Source organism: Mobula birostris, chromosome 1, assembly GCF_030028105.1.
Source record: "Mobula birostris isolate sMobBir1 chromosome 1, sMobBir1.hap1, whole genome shotgun sequence".
NCBI classification, from domain to species: Eukaryota; Metazoa; Chordata; class Chondrichthyes; order Myliobatiformes; family Myliobatidae; genus Mobula; species Mobula birostris.
Window position 1 is genome coordinate 93,077,906 of NC_092370.1, and position 18,760 is coordinate 93,096,665.

An 18,760-nucleotide genomic window follows, 5' to 3' on the forward strand; every position below is an offset into this window, starting at 1 on the left:
AAGGACAGAGTTTACAATGTCAATCATGAAAATATTCTCTTAGAAGGAAGAAAACGGATTGAAGAGAAATCACTCTGTACTAGTGTTCTTCTTAAATGATACATTAATATATATTTTTTTAAAAAACCCACCTGAATACCAGCATGACTACACAGGTAAAAGTCAAATTCTGAAGGATGCGTTATCTTTGTGTCCACTGTTGTGCCTGCTGGAATATTGCCACTTTTACCAACCTGCAAAATAAAAGATCAATAGATTTTAGATCAAGGTCCAAACAATAAAAAACACTTTTAAATAGATTAAGGATTTAAAGTGAATCCTGTTCCCAGAATATTCTTTTCTAGTAAAATGTCTATACTAGTGACATAAGGTGAAGCAAAACGGTGTTCTACTTTCGAAAGGCCATTCAAGCAGTGGTCCCACTGTGTCCATTACAATCAAAGGGATGCTACCAGGATTAATCCAGTTTAAAATCTATAATCTAGCAAATTAGTACCTTTCAAGTGAACATTCAAGTGCTTTTTTTTTAATGTGACAATGTCTTTACCACCCTGTCAGGCAGTGAATTCCAGTCCCCTGCCTTCCTTTAGACAAAAGTTTTTCCTTATAACCTCTGTCAGTTCCTTTAAAGCAATACCTGACTCCTTTGCACATAGAATATGTTCTTGCCAATTTACTTGAAGTTTCACAGTTTTAAACATAATTAATTCTTCCTTCAGCTTCCTCTATTACAAAGAAGACATCCCTACAGAATCAATTATTTCTTCACACACAAAATGTTCTTGTAACATCCCTGCAAGTCTTTACCACATTCCCCTGTGCTAACATCTTCGCTATTATGTGGTGACCAAAACAGTACACTAAATTCATGATGTAGTCTAACAAGTGTTATTTACATAACCCCCCTATTCTATTATTCACTGCTTCAGCTGATGAAGTGAATTAGCTGTCCTTTCAATCCAATTCACCACTCTTAACAACCCAAAGACAGACAGTCCATGGTTCGTTTGATCCACCAAACCCACTGGTAACTTATTTCTCGCATATTCCCTTGCTCAGTGGGTTTCCCCAAATATATTAGTCAATCACGGGGTCTGGTTCTGTAATATTCACCCACTTCTTTATCATGCATTCTCCATTTTAATCCATATCATTATGATATTAATACAAAAACGAAGCAAATATTGAATCCTAACAAGGAAACCCAACAGAAACACCCATCAATCATTACTTAGTTCCAACTACAAAGCCAATTTTGGATCCAATTTGACATTTTCCACAGATCCCATGTGCTATCACTTTGAACATGTAGGATTTTAAAAGTCTTGCTGCAGTCCACTCAGCTACAAGCCCATGTGCATGTGACAATAATGAACCAATTCCAATGCCTTGTTATCTCTTCAAAAAAAAGTAAATTAGGCCAACATGATCGTTCTTGGATCTTACATGATTTTACAGAATTTATTTTAATCTATATACTACTAAAACTCTCATGCTCTGTCTGTCTGTTTGTGACCGCCAATTAGCACAGATGGTGCATTACAGCGGCACTCTTTTTGGGTAAATCGAATTAAAATGCGCTAACTTACACAATGCAGGCAAAGTTCAGGGTTATATATTCATATAACATTCGGCAAAAATCAACAGGCTCCCTTTTAACCCGACAGCCGACCCGCCATCATGGAAATCGGGACGCGACAGCCCGATGCATGCACATGGCCAGCCTCAGCAGCGACTCATGATACTCACAGCAACGACACCAACCGGAACAAAAGGCAGGGCAGCTTTATCGAGCAATCACATTCTGCTAATCGCCATCAACATGTGCAGGATTGGGACAGATCTAACTGTCACCCATCAATAAGAGATAATTAAATCTTATTGTAATGACGTACTTCGAGACACCCATCAAACCCTTTGCTGCAGTCAAAGGACAGCGGTGACTATATCGTGTCCATTTAGGAGAGCACCAACCACATCATCAGTAATAATCAGCATCCTGGAGGCTGTGGTGTTACTATCCCAGCATTAGGGTAAAGAAAATATGGTCAGCCTAATTATGCTGCGTGGAAAGAGAAGTGGGACATTATGGTCAAGAGATGACGCCAAACGTCGTTGGGAAGCGGCAAGGAGAGGGACAGAACAAGAATCGGATGAGGCCAGGGCCGCACGACTCCAGGATCAAAGAGTCAGGACAAGGAAGATGAGAGAAGAAGAGACACAGGAGGAGAGGCATGCACGTCTCAAAAACGACAACTGGCATAGAAGGAGGAGAGATGAAGAGACAAAGGAGCTGAGAAATGCACGTCTCCAGGATCAGAGACAAAGAACAAACAGCAGAAGACATGAAGAGACTACAGATGAAAGGACTGCACGTCTCCAGAATGACGACAGGCACAAGGGTGGCAGATCAACCAGAAATGATGCCATCAAAAGTGTCCTTCGTTAAATGAGGAGGAGCTATATTTGCCTTGCTACACATCGTTCTTCTTTAATAAACTGAAGTTTTCTTCTTCAATTTCCAAAGCAAAGCGATACCATATCATTCAGGAAAATTTAATGTTCATTTTGGTCACATCAGACTGCACTACCCTTCTCTCAAAGGGTGCCCCAACGGGTCACCCCGTTGTCTGGTAGAATCTAAAAGTCCTATTTCCACAACTGCTGCCTGATATGCTTAGTGTTTGTCTTTTATTGATTGGACTAAAGCCCTGAAGTTTAAAATTTTTAAAATGAAATAGTTACAAATTTGAAATTTAAGTAATGGAAGTAAACAATAGCAGACAACTTAGGTAGAGAGAGAAAAACTGAGTTAATTATGCTTCATTAGAACTGGCTTTAATTACATAGCCTATCCCTTCCCTCCCATTTTTAGTAGTGGAATAAAATTAGCAATTCCTCTCAAGAGCATTTTGGTTTTTTTTTGTAATATAATTTTTATTGAATTTTCAAAAAGAATACATGAAAAGATAGAATCTACCCTCCCCCCCCCTCCATATATAGTCCTACCTAAAAAGAAAGAAAGAGAAAAAAAAAAAAGAACCGCCTGGGTATTGGAAGGTTTCTACATGCTCCATGGGATTCAAAATAAATTTGGTATAATTATTCGTTACTTTCCCCAAGTGACCAAAGTCTTTATCGGAGCACTTAAATATGCCATCCTATCTTTTGTAAATAAGGGCGCCAAATATTCAAAAATGTTACATATTTATCTCTTAAATTATAGGTAATTTTTTCGAGTGGAATAGAACTAGCCATTTCATTATTCCAACGATCCATACTTAAATACGAATCAGATTTCCAAGTAACTGCTATAGTCTCCTTAGCTACTGCCAATGCAATTTTTATAAATTCTTTCTGATATTTATTCAATTTAAGTTTTGGTTTTATCCCTTCAATATCACCTAATAAAAATAATACAGGGTTATGTGGAAGTTGAGTTCCAGTAATTTGTTCCAATAAGATTCTTAAATTTATCCAAAAGGGTTGAATTTTAAAACAAGACCAAGTAGAATGTAAAAAAGTACCAATTTCTTGATTACACTGAAAACATTTATCAGATAGATTTGAATTTAATCTATTTATTTTTTGCGGTGTAATATATAATTGGTGTAAAAAATTATATTGTACTAATCTAAGTCGAACATTTATTGTATTTGTCATACTGTCAAGACAAAGTCTTGACCAATTTGTTTCATCAATATTAATATTCAGATCTGTTTCCCATTTTTGCTTTGACTTATGGGTTCCTTGTTTAATTGTCTGTTCTTGAATCAAATTATACATACAAGAAATAAATTTTTAAATTTTCCCTTTTTGAATTAAAATTTCAATTTTAATGGGAAATTACTGCGGTGTAATATATAAATGGGAATCTAAATCGATACGGGAAAAGAAAGAATCTCCTATATTAACACATTTGATTGATCTATGGAATAAGATAAATGTTGATAATGAAACACAGAAATCTCTATTAGCAAGGAGACCTTTGTTCCAAAACAGACTTATTCCTTTTACAATGGACAATCAACTTTTATATAATTGGTACCAAAAAGGGATTAAATTTATAGGAGATTGTTTTGAACGAGGTATATTGATGTCATTTGAACAATTAAAGGATAAATATAAAATATCTAATAATACTTCCTTTTGTTACTTTCAATTAAGGGCTTACTTAAGAGGTAAGCTGGGTCAAACAATGTTTTTGCCAAAACCTAATGAAATTGAAATTTCAAGAGCATTTTGTTGAGCTGGTACTGAGAATAAGTTCCATGAAATGCCCAAAGGCAAGTGTCTCAACAGTGTCTGACAGTCACATCTCTCCCTGGCTTTTATGTAACATAGACATTATTACTGATCAATACAAAGGCGAGGTACCTTCAAACCTAATGCTTTAAGCAATGTGACAGCTTGGGTGGTAAATGAATGATAACTAAGTATTAAAGCAACAGGAAAAATGTCTTATCTTTAGAAAATGTTACCAGGTACTCTATTATGTAATTCAATCTTTTCCATGCATATTTAGAAGTAAAAAACCTGAAACACAAACTTTAATCTAAAACTCTACTGTCCTATGGGAAATCTTGGGAGAGATGCAAAATCAGGAATGGAGTCTCAATAATATTTTTCAACTCCAGTAGCTGAGCTCATATCAAACAGCATTGATACATACTTCCCCTCTGGAAAATATCATCCACACCTACAAACCTAGTGATACAGGGTTTCCATGTTCCCATGCCAAGGCTTGAGCCCTGGAGAGGGAAAACTCAGATTGACTATGACCATCTATAGGAGGAAGTTAATTTTAAGACCTGACTTGATGTGTCGTGAAATTTATTGGCATAGAAAGTCCATCTTCAAGTACAGCAAAGGTTAGAACAAGTGTATATAATCTACAGTTTCTAAAGTCTGAATGTGTCTGTGAAGATTACGATGACAATGTTGGCAGCTCTCCAATCCTATGTCATCACTCCTTAAGCTACAGAGGATTAGAGAAAATATAGAAATACATTTGCTTTATACCTTGAAATTTGAGAAATCACACAAATTTTATATTTCTATTACATGCTTGTGATATAGGGGGTAATTTGGACTATATAAGATCCTTTTTTAAAAGGTGACAGTGGATACAAGAAATAGGAGGCAGAGTCAATACAACCTGGATTTGCTTGGCATTTATTTAAGTTACATCTAGTAAGAATCCTACTGACAAAAACAGCAGAAGATATTTCTCTAGAATGAAAACCACTTACCCTTTCATTCTTGTCAGTACAGAACAGTCTGGTATGATGTCGTTTCTGAACCACAATGAAAGTAATGCCAGGCTGGTAATCCTTTTCCAGCTTTATACATGCTTCACGAATGGCTAGCAACTCATGGTGAAGCACCTAAGAAAGTAATTTACAACAATGTTCTTTAACTGTAAGTACTGATGTGAAGTTTTTAAAAATGGAACAAAAATCCAAGCATACAAGTTAATTTAAATTAGATCTGTTGTTATATTTCGTGCATTGCTGGAATGGTCAGCATTCCTACTTACGAGAAGCGAACTACCATCTTAAACTATGGTGCTGTTTGGAAAAGTTCAAGGTATTGACGAAGTGGCAATGTAACAAAAATGATAAAAATCCAAGTTAAAATTATGTGAATGACATAAGGAACCTTACCAGTGACATTCCCTTGCACTTAATGGTTTTACAATCCATGAAGGTTGAATATTTTGGAAATGTTGTCAAAAGAGCCTCAAAGCCAGTTGTTTTTAAAATGGTGCACCCTACAGCCACTGCTGCAGATGAAGGAATTAAATTATTAGTGCAGTGGATGTGGCCCCTAAGAAGACCACAACCTTGTCGTAGAGATATGGAGGCTTGTGTGCCTCAATGACCTGGAGAGCTATGTTGGTCGAGGTCAGGGTCTTGTGCTTTGGCTCTCGGTAGGGTTAAGAGGCCAAACAGGTCAAAGGGTAGAGGCAGTAAGTGAGTAGTGGATTTGGGAGGGTGGGGGTGGAAGAGAAGGTGATGCAATCCAATGGTCTTTATCATGGATTCCATCAAGTTACAGGAGGTCTACTGGAATTCTACTTGTCCAAGAAAATGTTACCTGTTGTTTTCCAGCCTCATATAGGTATCTAAAGGCATTTAATAATGTGGCCACAAGATCCTACACAAAGTGAAATGATAAAATGAAAAGCCACGTGATAATGCATTTGGGAAACATGGCACCATTCGAATATGTTTCAAGTTAGTGCATAAAAACAGACGTACACTTGAGGTATTATGTTTATTAATATGCACAGAATCTGCACTTGGATAAAGTCAGCATAATATAAGTTTGAAAGCATATCAAGTGTGTTTCGTTCTTCAAGTAGAGTTCTTCATTAAAATGATCCATAACACAATAAAGAGCATTCAAAGTAAATTTATTATCAAAGTACATATATAGCACTATATACAACCTTAAGATTAATTTTCGTGCAGGAATACTCAATAAACCCATAATAGAATAATAAGCATAATATAAACAATGAAAGACTGCATCAGCTTGGGCCCCCCCTTCCCAAAAGATTTTGTCAATAATACTAGCCATCAAATTAAAGAGTTTTTTACAGGTCTGTTAACGTTGAAAATCATTAAATGATTATTTATTTAAATCATTAAATAATTCCTTCATTTATGCACGAGCATTATGTCATATTCCAATTTCACATCGAATCACACTTGTTATGATAATCTTGCCAAGTCAAGTATGAAGGCATTAGCGGTTATCGATTCAGAGAGAGCGAGCTTCGCACAGGTCAGGGAGAAGATTTTTTTTAAAAAGGGGTGTTTCGCAGGGCTCGGCACATTAGCAGTGGACCAATCAATTTGAAGTTCATTAGCAGTAGCAAATAAAAGCAAAGCATGATCAAAGCAGAGCAGCCATTGTGTGCATGGATCACAATAGGAGTGTGAACTTGAGGCTTTGACTCAAGAGGCATCTGTAAGGAGGCACAGGTAAGTAGCAGGTAATGTTACTTGGTTGGCAATCAGTGAGGTCGACGTTGGGTCCACAACTGTTCACAATATACATTAATGATCGGGAAGAAGGGACCAAGTGTAGTGTATCTAAGTTTGCTGATGATACCAAATTGAGCGGAAAAGCAAATTGTGCAGAAGATACGGAGACTCTGTAGACAGATATAGATAGGTCAAGTGAGTGGGCAAGGGTCTGGCAGATGGAATACAATGTTGGTAAATGCGAGGTCATCCACTTTGGAAAGAAAAATGAAAGAGCAGATTATTATGCAAATGGTAAAAAATTTGCAGCATGCTGCTCTGCAGAGAGACTTGGGAGTGCTTTTGCATGAAACACAAAACGTTGGTTTGCAGGTGCAGCAGGCCATCATGAAGGCAAATGAAATGTTGCCCTTCATTGCTAAAGGGATTAAACTAAAGAGCAGGGAGGTTATGCTGCAACTGTACAGGGTACTGGTAAGGCCGCACCTGGAGTACTGTGTGCAGTTCTGGTCTCATTACTTGAAGAAGGGTATACTGGCTTTGGAGGCAGTACAGAGGTGGTTCACCAGGTTGACTCTAGAGATGAGGGGTTTAGACTATGCGGAGAGATTGAGTCACCTGGGACTGTACTCGTCAGAATTCAGGAGAATGAGAGATCATATAGAAACAAAATTATGAAAGGAATAGATAAGATAGAGACAGGACAATTGTTTCCACCGGTAGGCGAGACCAGAACATAGCCTCAAGATTTGGGGGAGTAGATTTAGGATGAGATGAGGAGGAACTGCTTTTCCCAAAGAGAGGTAAATTTGTGGAATTCTCTGCCCAATGAAGCAGTGGAGGCTACCTCAGTAAATATATCTAAGACAAGGTTGGATAGATTTTTACAGAGTAGGGGAATTAAAGCTTATGTGGAAAAGGCAGGTATGTGGAGATGAGTCCATGGCCAGATCAGCCACGATCTTATCCAATGGCAGAGCAGGCTCGACAGCCCAGATTGCCTACTGCTGCTCCTATTTCTTATGTTCTTATGTAAAGAAACATACAAAATGCTGGAAGAACTCAGAAGGTCAGGCAGGTCAATTTCAAAGATTTTTTTTGTTTGTATGGAACCATGTCACAACTAGTAGAAATGCTGCCTCACAATTCAAACAACCTGCACTCAATCTGGAAATCCAGTGCTACCTATGTAGAGTATGCATGTTCTCCCTACGACTGCAAGGGTTTCTTCCAGGTATTCCAGTTTCCATCATGAAAATGTACACTGGCAAGTTGCTTAGAAAACTTAAATTATCTCTAGTGTTCAGATGAACGGTAGAATATGTGGAGAGGGTATTTTTGGAATGTCTAAGAATAAACTGGGTTAAGATGAATGTAAAATGGGGTATTGATGGCTAGCAGTGATTCAACTGGCCAAAGAGCTTGCTTCTATGCTATACCTATGACTAATTCAAGCAGCTAACATTAGACCTTTAGTTACAATCAACTTTTAAAATTTATCATAAAACCAAGTCATTGCATTAAGTAAACAGCTATGGAGTAAAATTTATACCGCAGTGACTTAAGTGTAAGTTGTACATTACCTGCTGAAACTGCCCTTCTGAAACACCATCTCTGTAAAATATGATACGCGTAGGCTTGAAACGGGTAGATTTGTAAAACTGAATGAGGAGTTCTCTGACCATGATAGCAAGGTCCTGTATAATCTCCTGTCGATGTTGTTGAACACGTACTGTGGCACAATAGCGACTTGGATGAGCATCCATGCTACCTACAACCTATGTTAAAAAAAAAGAGGAACACATGAGAAAATAACCTTAGAGCACACTTCATTGTACAACCAGAATATGATACTGAAGAACACTGAATGTTGTTATCAACATTTAAAAAAAAATTGAAACCACGTGAAGCAGCAAAACTTATCAGTAAAGCATTTACTTTTAATGAGGACAGGAAATTAGCTTTTAAATTTAGTGCCCTTGAAGATGTTTTTAGCTCACCACACTACAAGGTAAATCAAGAAGTCCTTGAGAAACCAGTGTGGGCGAATTAGAAGGGTGCTAATTCTGTGCTACTAATATACCACACAATTGCCAGAGGTCATTACACTGAAGATTTACCCAAAATTGTCACTTTGAACCCACTGTATATAATGTTTATGAAACTCAATAACAGGTGTTTAAGCAACACACATAAAAGTTGCTGGTGAACGCAGCAGGCCAGGCAGCATCTCTAGGAAGAGGTGCAGTCCACATTTCAGGCCAAGACCCTTCGTCAGGACTAACTGAAGGAACAGTGAGTAAGGGATTTGAAAGTTGGAGGGGGAGGGGGAGATCCAAAATGATAGGAGACGACAGGAGGGGGAAGGATGGAGCCAAGAGCTGGACAGGTGATTGGCAAAAGGGATACAAGAGGATCATGGGACAGGAGGTCCAGAAAGAAAGATGGGGGGGGGGGGAGGACCCAGAGGATGGGCAAGGGGTATAGTCAGAGGGACAGAGTGAGAAAAAGGAGAGTGAGAGAAAGAATGTGTGTATAAAAATAAGTAACAGATGGGGTATGAGTGGGAGGTGGGGCATTAGCGGAAGCTAGAGAAGTCGATGTTCATGCCATCAGGTTGGAGGCGACCCAGATGGAATATAAGGCATTGTTCCTCCAACCTGAGTGTGGCTTCATCTTTACAGTAGAGGAGGCCGTGGATAGACATGTCAGAATGGGAATGGGATGTGGAATTAAAATGTGTGGCCACTGGGAGATCCTGTTTTCTCTGGCGGACAGAGCGTAGGTGTTCAGCAAAGCGGTCTCCCAGTCTGCGTCGGGTCTCGCCAATATATAAAAGGTCACATCGGGAGCACCGGACGCAGTATATCACCCCAGCCGACTCACAGGTGAAGTGTTGCCTCACCTGGAAGGACTGTTTGGGGCCCTGAATGGTGGTAAGGGAGGAAGTGTAGCACTTGTTCCGCTTACACGGATAAGTGCCAGGAGGGATATCAGTGGGGAGGGATGGGGGGGACGAATGGACAAGGGAGTTGCGTAGGGAGGTGTTTAAGTTGCAACTTAAATGTATGATTATTAGCAAATCTGCTGCAGCATTGAATATTCTTTGAAAGCTTATTATTGTTTCTAATTTAAAAACAATGTCATATAATGTGCATGTTAAGCCTGATATACAATTGCAAGCACAGTTTAATTGAATATCTCTAATTAGATTCCACAGTAGTTTATTTTTAAATTTTGAATATATGATCTCATTTAGGTTTTATTTGTAATTTTAAGAATCCTGGAATATGCAACTTGAGTACTTTGCAAATGAATACAAGGGAAAGTAGTTTCATCAGCACATTGGATACAGGGATGTTTCCTAAGGACATCTTTGAGTTTTAACAGTCATGTCCGTGTATTCTTAAGGGGTCGAGGGTGGGGGGGGGGGTGCTGTTGGGGCAGCAGATTTCATGGAATATTAAAATCAGAGCTCACATTTTTGAAAACATTATTATATAGTCTGTATCTAATTTCTAATTTAATCCAGATTATATATAAATAATGCATACAAAAATACAATTCAAACACTATTTCTGATTCTTTTCAAAGTAAGTTTAGCCTTTTACAACTAAACTCTTTCCCATCACTCAAATACAACACCAAGTGGTTTACTATGGGGGGGCACTGTCATTTAGATGAAACTACATTTATAAAATACCTCCACAGCTGTAAAGCACTTGGGAACATTTCTAGGCTATGAAAGTCCCTATACAAATGCAAACCTCATGTTTCAAACTCATTCAATCCCTGACTCCTCCCTGTTCTCCTCATAATTTGAGAATTTATTTATTTTTTTTAGCTACCAACAATGGTAATATTAATCGGAACTTTTTTTAAAATTTTGTACAAGTAATGCATTCAAATGACAGCACCACCACTAGTAGAAAGAAAATTTGATTTTTCCCGTTGAGGTAAACCTAATGCTTATAAATTGATAATTAACAATAGATACATCTGGTGTAATTAGATTTCTTTTTCCTTTTTTGTAGGAAACAAAATACCTATTCTTGAATAAGAAAACAATTTCAGCATGAATGTATGCTGTCTGAATCCAGTGGTGCTCCACAGGGATCTATTTGGATCTCCTGCTCTTTATAATTTTTATAAATGACTTGATTGAGCACGGTTAGCAAGTCTGCATTTGACACTAGGGTTGGTGGTATGGTGGATTGTGCAGAAGTTCACAGGATGTTGATAGTTTGCAGAGAGCTGGGCTGAGAAGTGGCAGATGGAATTCAATCCAGGAAAGTTCACTATGGAAAGCTGAACTTGAAGGCAGAATACACGGTCAATGGCAGGATGACAATATGAAGGAATAGAGGGCTCTTGAGGTCCATATCGACTGATCCTTCAAAGTTGCAGGGCAAATTAATGAGCAGTTGAGAAACACGTGGTGTGTTGGCTTTCATTAATAGGGGATTTAATTCAAGAGCTGGGAGGTAATGTTGCAGCTCTGTAAAACTCGCTTGGAGTACTGTATCTGCCAAAGGTGGTGATGGAGATAGATATATTGGGGACATTTAGGAGATTCTAAAGGTAAGACATATAGACAAAAAAATGTAAGGCTATGTGGAAAAGAAGAATTAGACTGATCTTAGAGTAGGTTAAAAGACAATAACATGGGTAGGAGGGCTTTTACTGAGCTATCAGAATCAGATTTATTATCATTGGCATGTGACATGAAATCTGTTAACTTAGCTGTAGCAGTTCAATGCAATACATAATATAGAAGAAAAAAACAATAAGAAATAAATCCTATTCAGTATACTTTATACAGTATCTGTATATTGAATCGATTAAAAATCATGCAAAAAATCAGAAATAATATATATTTTAAAAAGTGAGGTAGGGTCCAAGGGTTCAATGTCCTTTTAAAAATCGGATGGCAGGGGGGGGAAGAACCTGTCCCTGAATCGCTGAGTGTGTGCCTTCAGGCTTCTTACCTCCTACTTGATGGTAACAAAGAGAAAAGGGCACGCCCTGGGTGCTGGAAGTCCTCAATAATGGACGCTGCCTTTCTGAGACACCGCTCCTTGAAGATGCCCTGGGTACTTTGTAGGCTAGTACCCAAGATGGAGCTGAATAAATTTACAACCCTCTGCAGCTTCTTTTGGTCCTGTGCAGCAGCCACCCACTGCACCCCCATACCAGACAGTGATGCAGTCTGTCAGAATCAGAATGCTCTCCAAGGTACATCTATAGAAGTTTTTGAGTGTATTTGTTGACATACCAAATCTCTTCAAACTCCTATTAAAGTACAGCTGCTGTCTTGCCCTCTTTACAACTGCATCAATAAGTTGGGACCAGGTTAGATCCTTAGAGATCTTGACACCCAGGAACTTGAAACTGCTCACTCTCTCCACTTCTGATCCCTCTATGAGGATTGGTATGTGTTCCTTCATTTTACCTTTCCTGAAATCCACAATCAGCTCTTTCGTCTTACTGACGTTCAGTGTCAGGTTATTGCTGTGGCACCACTTCACTAGTTGGCATATCTGACTCCTGTGTGCCCTCTCATCACCACCTGACATTTTACCAACAATGGTTGTATCATCAGCAAACTTATGTATGGTATTGGAACTATGCCTAGCCACACAGTCGTGGGTACATAGAGAGTAGAGCAGTGGGCTAAGTACACACCCGAGGTGCACCAGTGTTAATTGTCAATGAGGAGGATATGCTATCACCAATCTGCACAGATTGTGGTCTTCTGGTTAGGAAGTCGAGAATCCAATTGCAGAGGGAGGTACAGAGGCCCAGGTTCTGCAACTTCTCAATCAGGATTGAGGGAATAATGGTATTAAATGCTGAACTATAATCTATGAACAGCATCCTGATGTAGGTGTTTGTGTTATCCAGGTGGTCTAAAGCCGCGTGGAGAGCCATTGAGATTTCTATGAATTATTAAAAAAAAACATGTAGTGACCTAACATGTTGATCCCAAGATGTGAAACTGAAGAAATAAGTTTTAGGATGCTTTTGAATATGGGGAGGATGGTAGAATGAAATGGGTGTACGAGTTTAATATTAGCCTTTGATTACAGAACTGACTGCAAAGTCCAATATATTCATCTAATGTTCATACTAAATGACTTGCAACACACATCAAAGTTGCTGGTGAATACAGCAGGCCAGGCAGCATCTCTAGGAAGAGGTGCAGTCGACGTTTCAGGCCGAGACCCTTCCTCAGGACTAACTGAAGGAAAAGTTAGTAAGAGATTTGAAAGTGGGATGGGGAGGGGGAGATCCAAAATGATAGAAGACAGGAGGGGGAGGGATGGAGCCAAGAGCTGGACAGGTGATTGGCAAAGGGGATATGAGAGGATCATGGGACAGGAGGCCCAGGGAGAAGGAAAAAGTGGGGGGGGGGGAACCCAGAGGATGGGCAAGGGGTACAGTCAGAGGGATAGAGGGAGAAAAAGGAGAGTGAGAGAAAGAATGTGTGTATAAAAATAAATAACGGATGGGGTACGAGGGGGAGGTGGGGCATTAGCGGAAGTTAGAGAAGTCGATGTTCATGCCATCAGGTTGGAGGCTACCCAGACGGAATATAAGGTGTTGTTCCTCCAACCTGAGTGTGGCTTCATCTTTACAGTAGAGGAGGCCGTGGATAGACATGTCAGAATGGGAATGGGATGTGGAATTAAAATGTGTGGCCACTGGGAGATCCTGCTTTCTCTGGCGGACAGAGCATAGGTGTTCAGCAAAGCGGTCTCGCAGTCTGCGTCAGGTCTCGCCAATATATAGAAGGCCACATTAGTCCTTCCAGGTGAGGCGACACTTCACCTGTGAGTCGGCTGGGGTGATATACTGCGTCCGGTTCTCCCGATGTGGCCTTCTATATATTGGCGAGACCCGACGCAGATTGGGAGACCGCTTTGCTGAACATCTTCGCTCTGTCCGCCAGAGAAAGCAGGATCTCCCAGTGGCCACACATTTTAATTCTACATCCCATTCCGATATGTCTATCCACGGCCTCCTCTACTGTAAAGATGAAGCCACACTCAGGTTGGAGGAACAACACCTTATATTCTGTCTGGGTAGCCTCCAACCTAATGGCATGAACATTGACTTCTCTAACTTCTGCTAATGCCCCACCTCCCCCTCGTACCTCATCCGTTATTTATTTATATACACACATTCTTTCTCCCTCTCTCCTTTTTCTCCCTCTGTCCCTCTGACTATACCCCTTGCCCATCCTCTGGGTTTTTCCCCCCCTCCCCCTTTTCCTTCTCCCTGGGCCTCTTGTCCCATGATCCTCTCATGTCCCCTTTGCCAATCACCTGTCCAGCTCTTGGCTCCATCCCTCCCCCTCCTGTCTTCTCCTATCATTTTGGATCTCCCCCTCCCACTTTCAAATCTCTAACCAACTCTTCCTTCAGTTAGTCCTGACAAAGGGTCTCGGCCTGAAACGTCGACTGTACCTCTTCCTAGAGATGCTGTCTGGCCTGCTGCATTCACCAGCAACTTTGATGTGTGTTGCTTGAATTTCCAGCATCTGCAGAATTCCTGTTGTTTGCGATACTAAATGACTTGTTACTTTTTCCAAGAAAATGATTTAACACTCCAACGTAAACTGAACTGAAAATATAAGACAAGAGCAGATATATACTAGACATATTCTGGCCATGCAAAATTAGCAGGAGAGAAATAGTCAATTTTTCAGTGATGACCTTTCATAAGAAATTAAATTTTGTTTGAAACAAATACTGACTTTCTCCCGTATTGATAATTTACCTGCTTGGTATTTCCAGCAATTTTCTATTCCAGACATCTAGCATCCTCACCATTTTGTTGTGTGTGTGTGATTTTTTTTTTAAAAAGTAAAGAACCTACCGCAGCAATAGAAGGCTTCTTCCCATCACCAGCTGGTGGGTGTGTTACGTCTGCACCCAAAAATATAACCGGCTGCTGAAATACTGCTGGCCTGAAACAGCAAATAAAAATATAAAACTGACAGAAACAGAGACATATAGCACAGACAGAGACCCTTCTGCCCATAGCCCATACTGACTTTCAAACACCCAATTATACTAATAGTAATCAATCCGATACCTTACCCTCTCCACATTCGTATTAAAAGATTCTGCCACTTACCTACACACAATGGGCAATTTACAGTGGTCAACTAACCTCCCAACAGCAGGTCTTTGGGATGAGGAAACTAACTGCTGCATCCAGGGCAAACTGATATGGTCACAGGGATCCTATTGTATCTGCCTCTATCACCTTCACTGGCAGTGCATCCCATGCACCCACCACTCTCTGTGTGGAAAAATTTACCTCCAACATCCCCCTTGTACCTACTTCCAAGCACCTTAAAACTATGCCCCTTCATGTGAGCCATTTCAGCCCTGGGAAAAAGCCTCCGGCTATCCACACGATCATTGCCTTTCATCATCTTATACACCTCTACCAGATCACCTCTCATCCTCCATCGTTCCAAGGAGAAAACTCCAAGTTCACTCAACCTATTCTCGTAAGGCATGCTGTCCAATCCAGACAACATCCTTGTAAATCTTCTCTGCACTCACTCTATAGTATCCATATCCTTCCTGCAGTGAGGTGACCAGAACTGAACACAGTACTCCAAGTTGGATCTAAGAGACAGGGTGCTGTAAGACCTAAAGGTACACAAGTTACCTGGGCCAGAATGAGCAGAAATGAGGTTAGGTAACTTTTCAAACAGCTACATCTTTGGCACAATTTGTACTAAATTTCCAATCTATTCCAACGTCAAAATCACTCCTAAATTTCTTAAGATTTCCATTTCCTAAGCCCACACCTTTGGCACCCTGTTTTAACAGTATGGACATTAGATATTTATATAATATCATAGTTTCATTTCCAGTATAAAAATTGCCAAATATTGTATTATATTCAGGACAGCCAAAGAACTTGCTTTTTATGCCAGTAGCCATACAAGACCACAATATCCTTACATCAATAGAACTAAATCATTGCTTAAAGCCTCGATTCTAGGTAAATCATCAAGGTGAGATATTTTTAGGTATTAAATGCATGCAAATTCTAATGGTACAACTGAAAACATTTACCTTCAGATTTCCTCTTTACAGTTATATCCCCTAAATAATGCAAATACTAGGAAAACATCTGGGTGCACCCTCCTTATTCAAACTATCTGGTCAGCAGATTTTCATTCAGTTATAGCATTTTTCCACAGAACCCAATAAAACATTTAATAGCAAACCATGAACCAGTATGACATTTCAATTGACTACCAAGGAAATGTAGCAGCATTGAAGATACCCTCTTTCAGGTGAAATTTTACATCATTAGTTTTGACTACTTGATTACAGACAAGTAATCCCTCAGTATTATTTTAAGGATCTTAGAGATATATTCTGCTGTCCTGTTGTTGCAACAACAAAAATTCAGTTATGTTCCTCATTGCTATTTTGAGAACCTGATTGTGATGAAATGTTACATTATTAAAGCAATCACATTTCAAAAATGTGTGAAACAAAACTGGAGTCCTCAAAGATGCCATGTAAAAGCACCTTGGGCACTTCATCAAGTCCGCTCAACATAGGTGTCAGCTTTTAAGCACAAAAATCAAAGTCCAAAGTAGGGGCCAGAAGTTTATCGCAGATAAAAACCAGGACCAACAGGCTCCAGGACAGTTACTTCCACCAGGACATCAGACTGATTAATTCAAACTGACACAACTGTATTTCTATGTTATATTGTTGTACATACTATTTATTATATAGTACTATAAATTGCACATTTAGACAGAGACATGACATATAATGATTTTTTACTCATGTATATGAAGGATGTAAGCAATAAAGTCAATTCAATAAAAAGTGTTACAGTGCTATATATTAAAATGTGATAGTTACAATTTATAAAGAAGCACATTGAATTATTAAAGTAACAAAAGGAACAGGCCTGAAAGACTGAAATTGCTGTGTCAGTGTACCAATAAAAAAGTCATTAACTTTCAAATCATAGAGGGATTGTACGATGCAGTTGCAGTGGTCAGATTGAGCATGATGCAAGTTTCAATGGGTTCCCTCTATAACAGTTTAGTTATATCAGCCCTAAAGATCAGTGAAAAGGAGGAAAAGTGTTTTATAGAAACATGCCCCATTTTACTAACATAGTTGAAATTGTAGAAAAACTCCTTAATTACCAACCTTCCTTGTGGCACCAATATGTTATTGACACCTCCCAGCTTTACATTGATCTTCAGGCAAAGGTTGGAAAGTGTTTGCGGAGAGGTTTTCAGCACATTTTTAACCTGCACGCATTGAGTTGCCATGCCGAGTAATGTATCACCCACACGCTTAACCTCCGCTGTTGGTAGAAAATTTTGATTGTTAGCAAAGAATTCAATTTTGGATCAGTCTTACATAAATCAAAATTGATTCAGTCAGGCAACATGAAGAAATACATTCAACCACTGTGGGTGTTCTGTCATTTAATTAGAACATGGTTAATCAGTACCTCAATTTCATTTACCACACTTTATTGACCCATCTTGAATCACAAGCATTTAATAGTTCAGTTGACAACATACCATGGCAAGTTGTCAAATGCACAAGTCCTGAACTTAGAAATGTAGCAACAATGCATCTGCCATTATACACTCTTGGGAAACAAGAAATGGAACCCTATCCCACCAAGATATCCCAAATTCATAACATGGATGAAATGGGGGGGGGGGGGGGGGGGGAGGAAGCTTTTCAGTTTTTTTACCTCACTGAGTTCAAAGGGGATCTTAGGGCTGCGGTAACAAGGTGAAGAACTAAATTACTTTATTTCAAAAAATTCTTCTGAGTATATTGTAAATATTGAAGTGTTTAGCTAACTAATTCAGAACTGTTCCTAAATTTAAATTAACTTTGAATAGTTTTGAGATGTCACTGAACTTAAAAAGACATTTTAAAACTAATAAAATTCTTTACTGCTTTCCACAGAGATGGTGGGAGGAGGACCACCCCATGATAGCATTAAAGGCTACGCTTCCACTCAATTCATGCTGATGCAGTCTAAAACTTATTTGACCAGCAAGACAGTAAGGATAGACAGGGGTTGACCATGAACAACAGTTTCAGACAAAGGGTGCCAGATTCAGCCCAAGATTTCCCAAAAAAAAATACACAATACCTTTCACCTTGAGTGTTATGCAAAACTGCACATTGGCTCTATATACAGCCAGAACAATTTCACATTACTGCCCAAACCTGTGGGACTTAAACTGGCTAAGCCTACTTCACAGAGAAAATCTACATTAATGCAGCTTAGACTGGATATGGATCTGATCCAAAAGGCGAAAGACCATGTTAACAATCCACCACTCAGCTTCTTTCTAGAATTTAAACCCAGTTTTGTCACAAAAATTCAGAGTTATAAACTAAACTGTCAAATTTTCAAAGAACAGGGTTTCTTAGAACAGCAGGTATCTGATTATCTATAAAATTTAAAGTCACAAGGCAATACAAAAACAAGTTTGACCACGTATCATACAGCTATAACTCAATGTAGGAAATAAAATCAACAAAATGCAAATCCTTCGATCTTCTGCTAGATTTAAGACATCAAGATAGATTACATTGGGCAGCCCTTCAACTAAGGTTTTAACAATTCAGCAAACTTTCACAGACACAATGGTCTAAATTAAGAGATTGTGGAGAGAAAAAAAGAAGAAAAAACCCTAATTGAACTAAGTAATACATGACTGGGTAAAATGA

At 39.1% G+C, this 18,760-nt stretch overlaps 1 protein-coding gene across 1 annotated transcript in view; it reads right to left on the minus strand.

Moving 5' to 3' along the window:
• ago2 (argonaute RISC catalytic component 2) overlaps window positions 1–18,760 on the minus strand; it is a 90,364-nt gene that overhangs the window by 11,601 nt on the left and 60,003 nt on the right. The window contains exons 13-17 of the mRNA XM_072259372.1: window positions 17,204–17,363; window positions 14,877–14,967; window positions 8,579–8,773; window positions 5,253–5,387; window positions 132–233 (exon numbers count right to left, since the gene is read on the minus strand). Of these exons, the coding sequence (XP_072115473.1) occupies window positions 132–233; window positions 5,253–5,387; window positions 8,579–8,773; window positions 14,877–14,967; window positions 17,204–17,363 (683 nt within the window). The remainder of the gene's footprint in view (window positions 1–131; window positions 234–5,252; window positions 5,388–8,578; window positions 8,774–14,876; window positions 14,968–17,203; window positions 17,364–18,760) is intronic.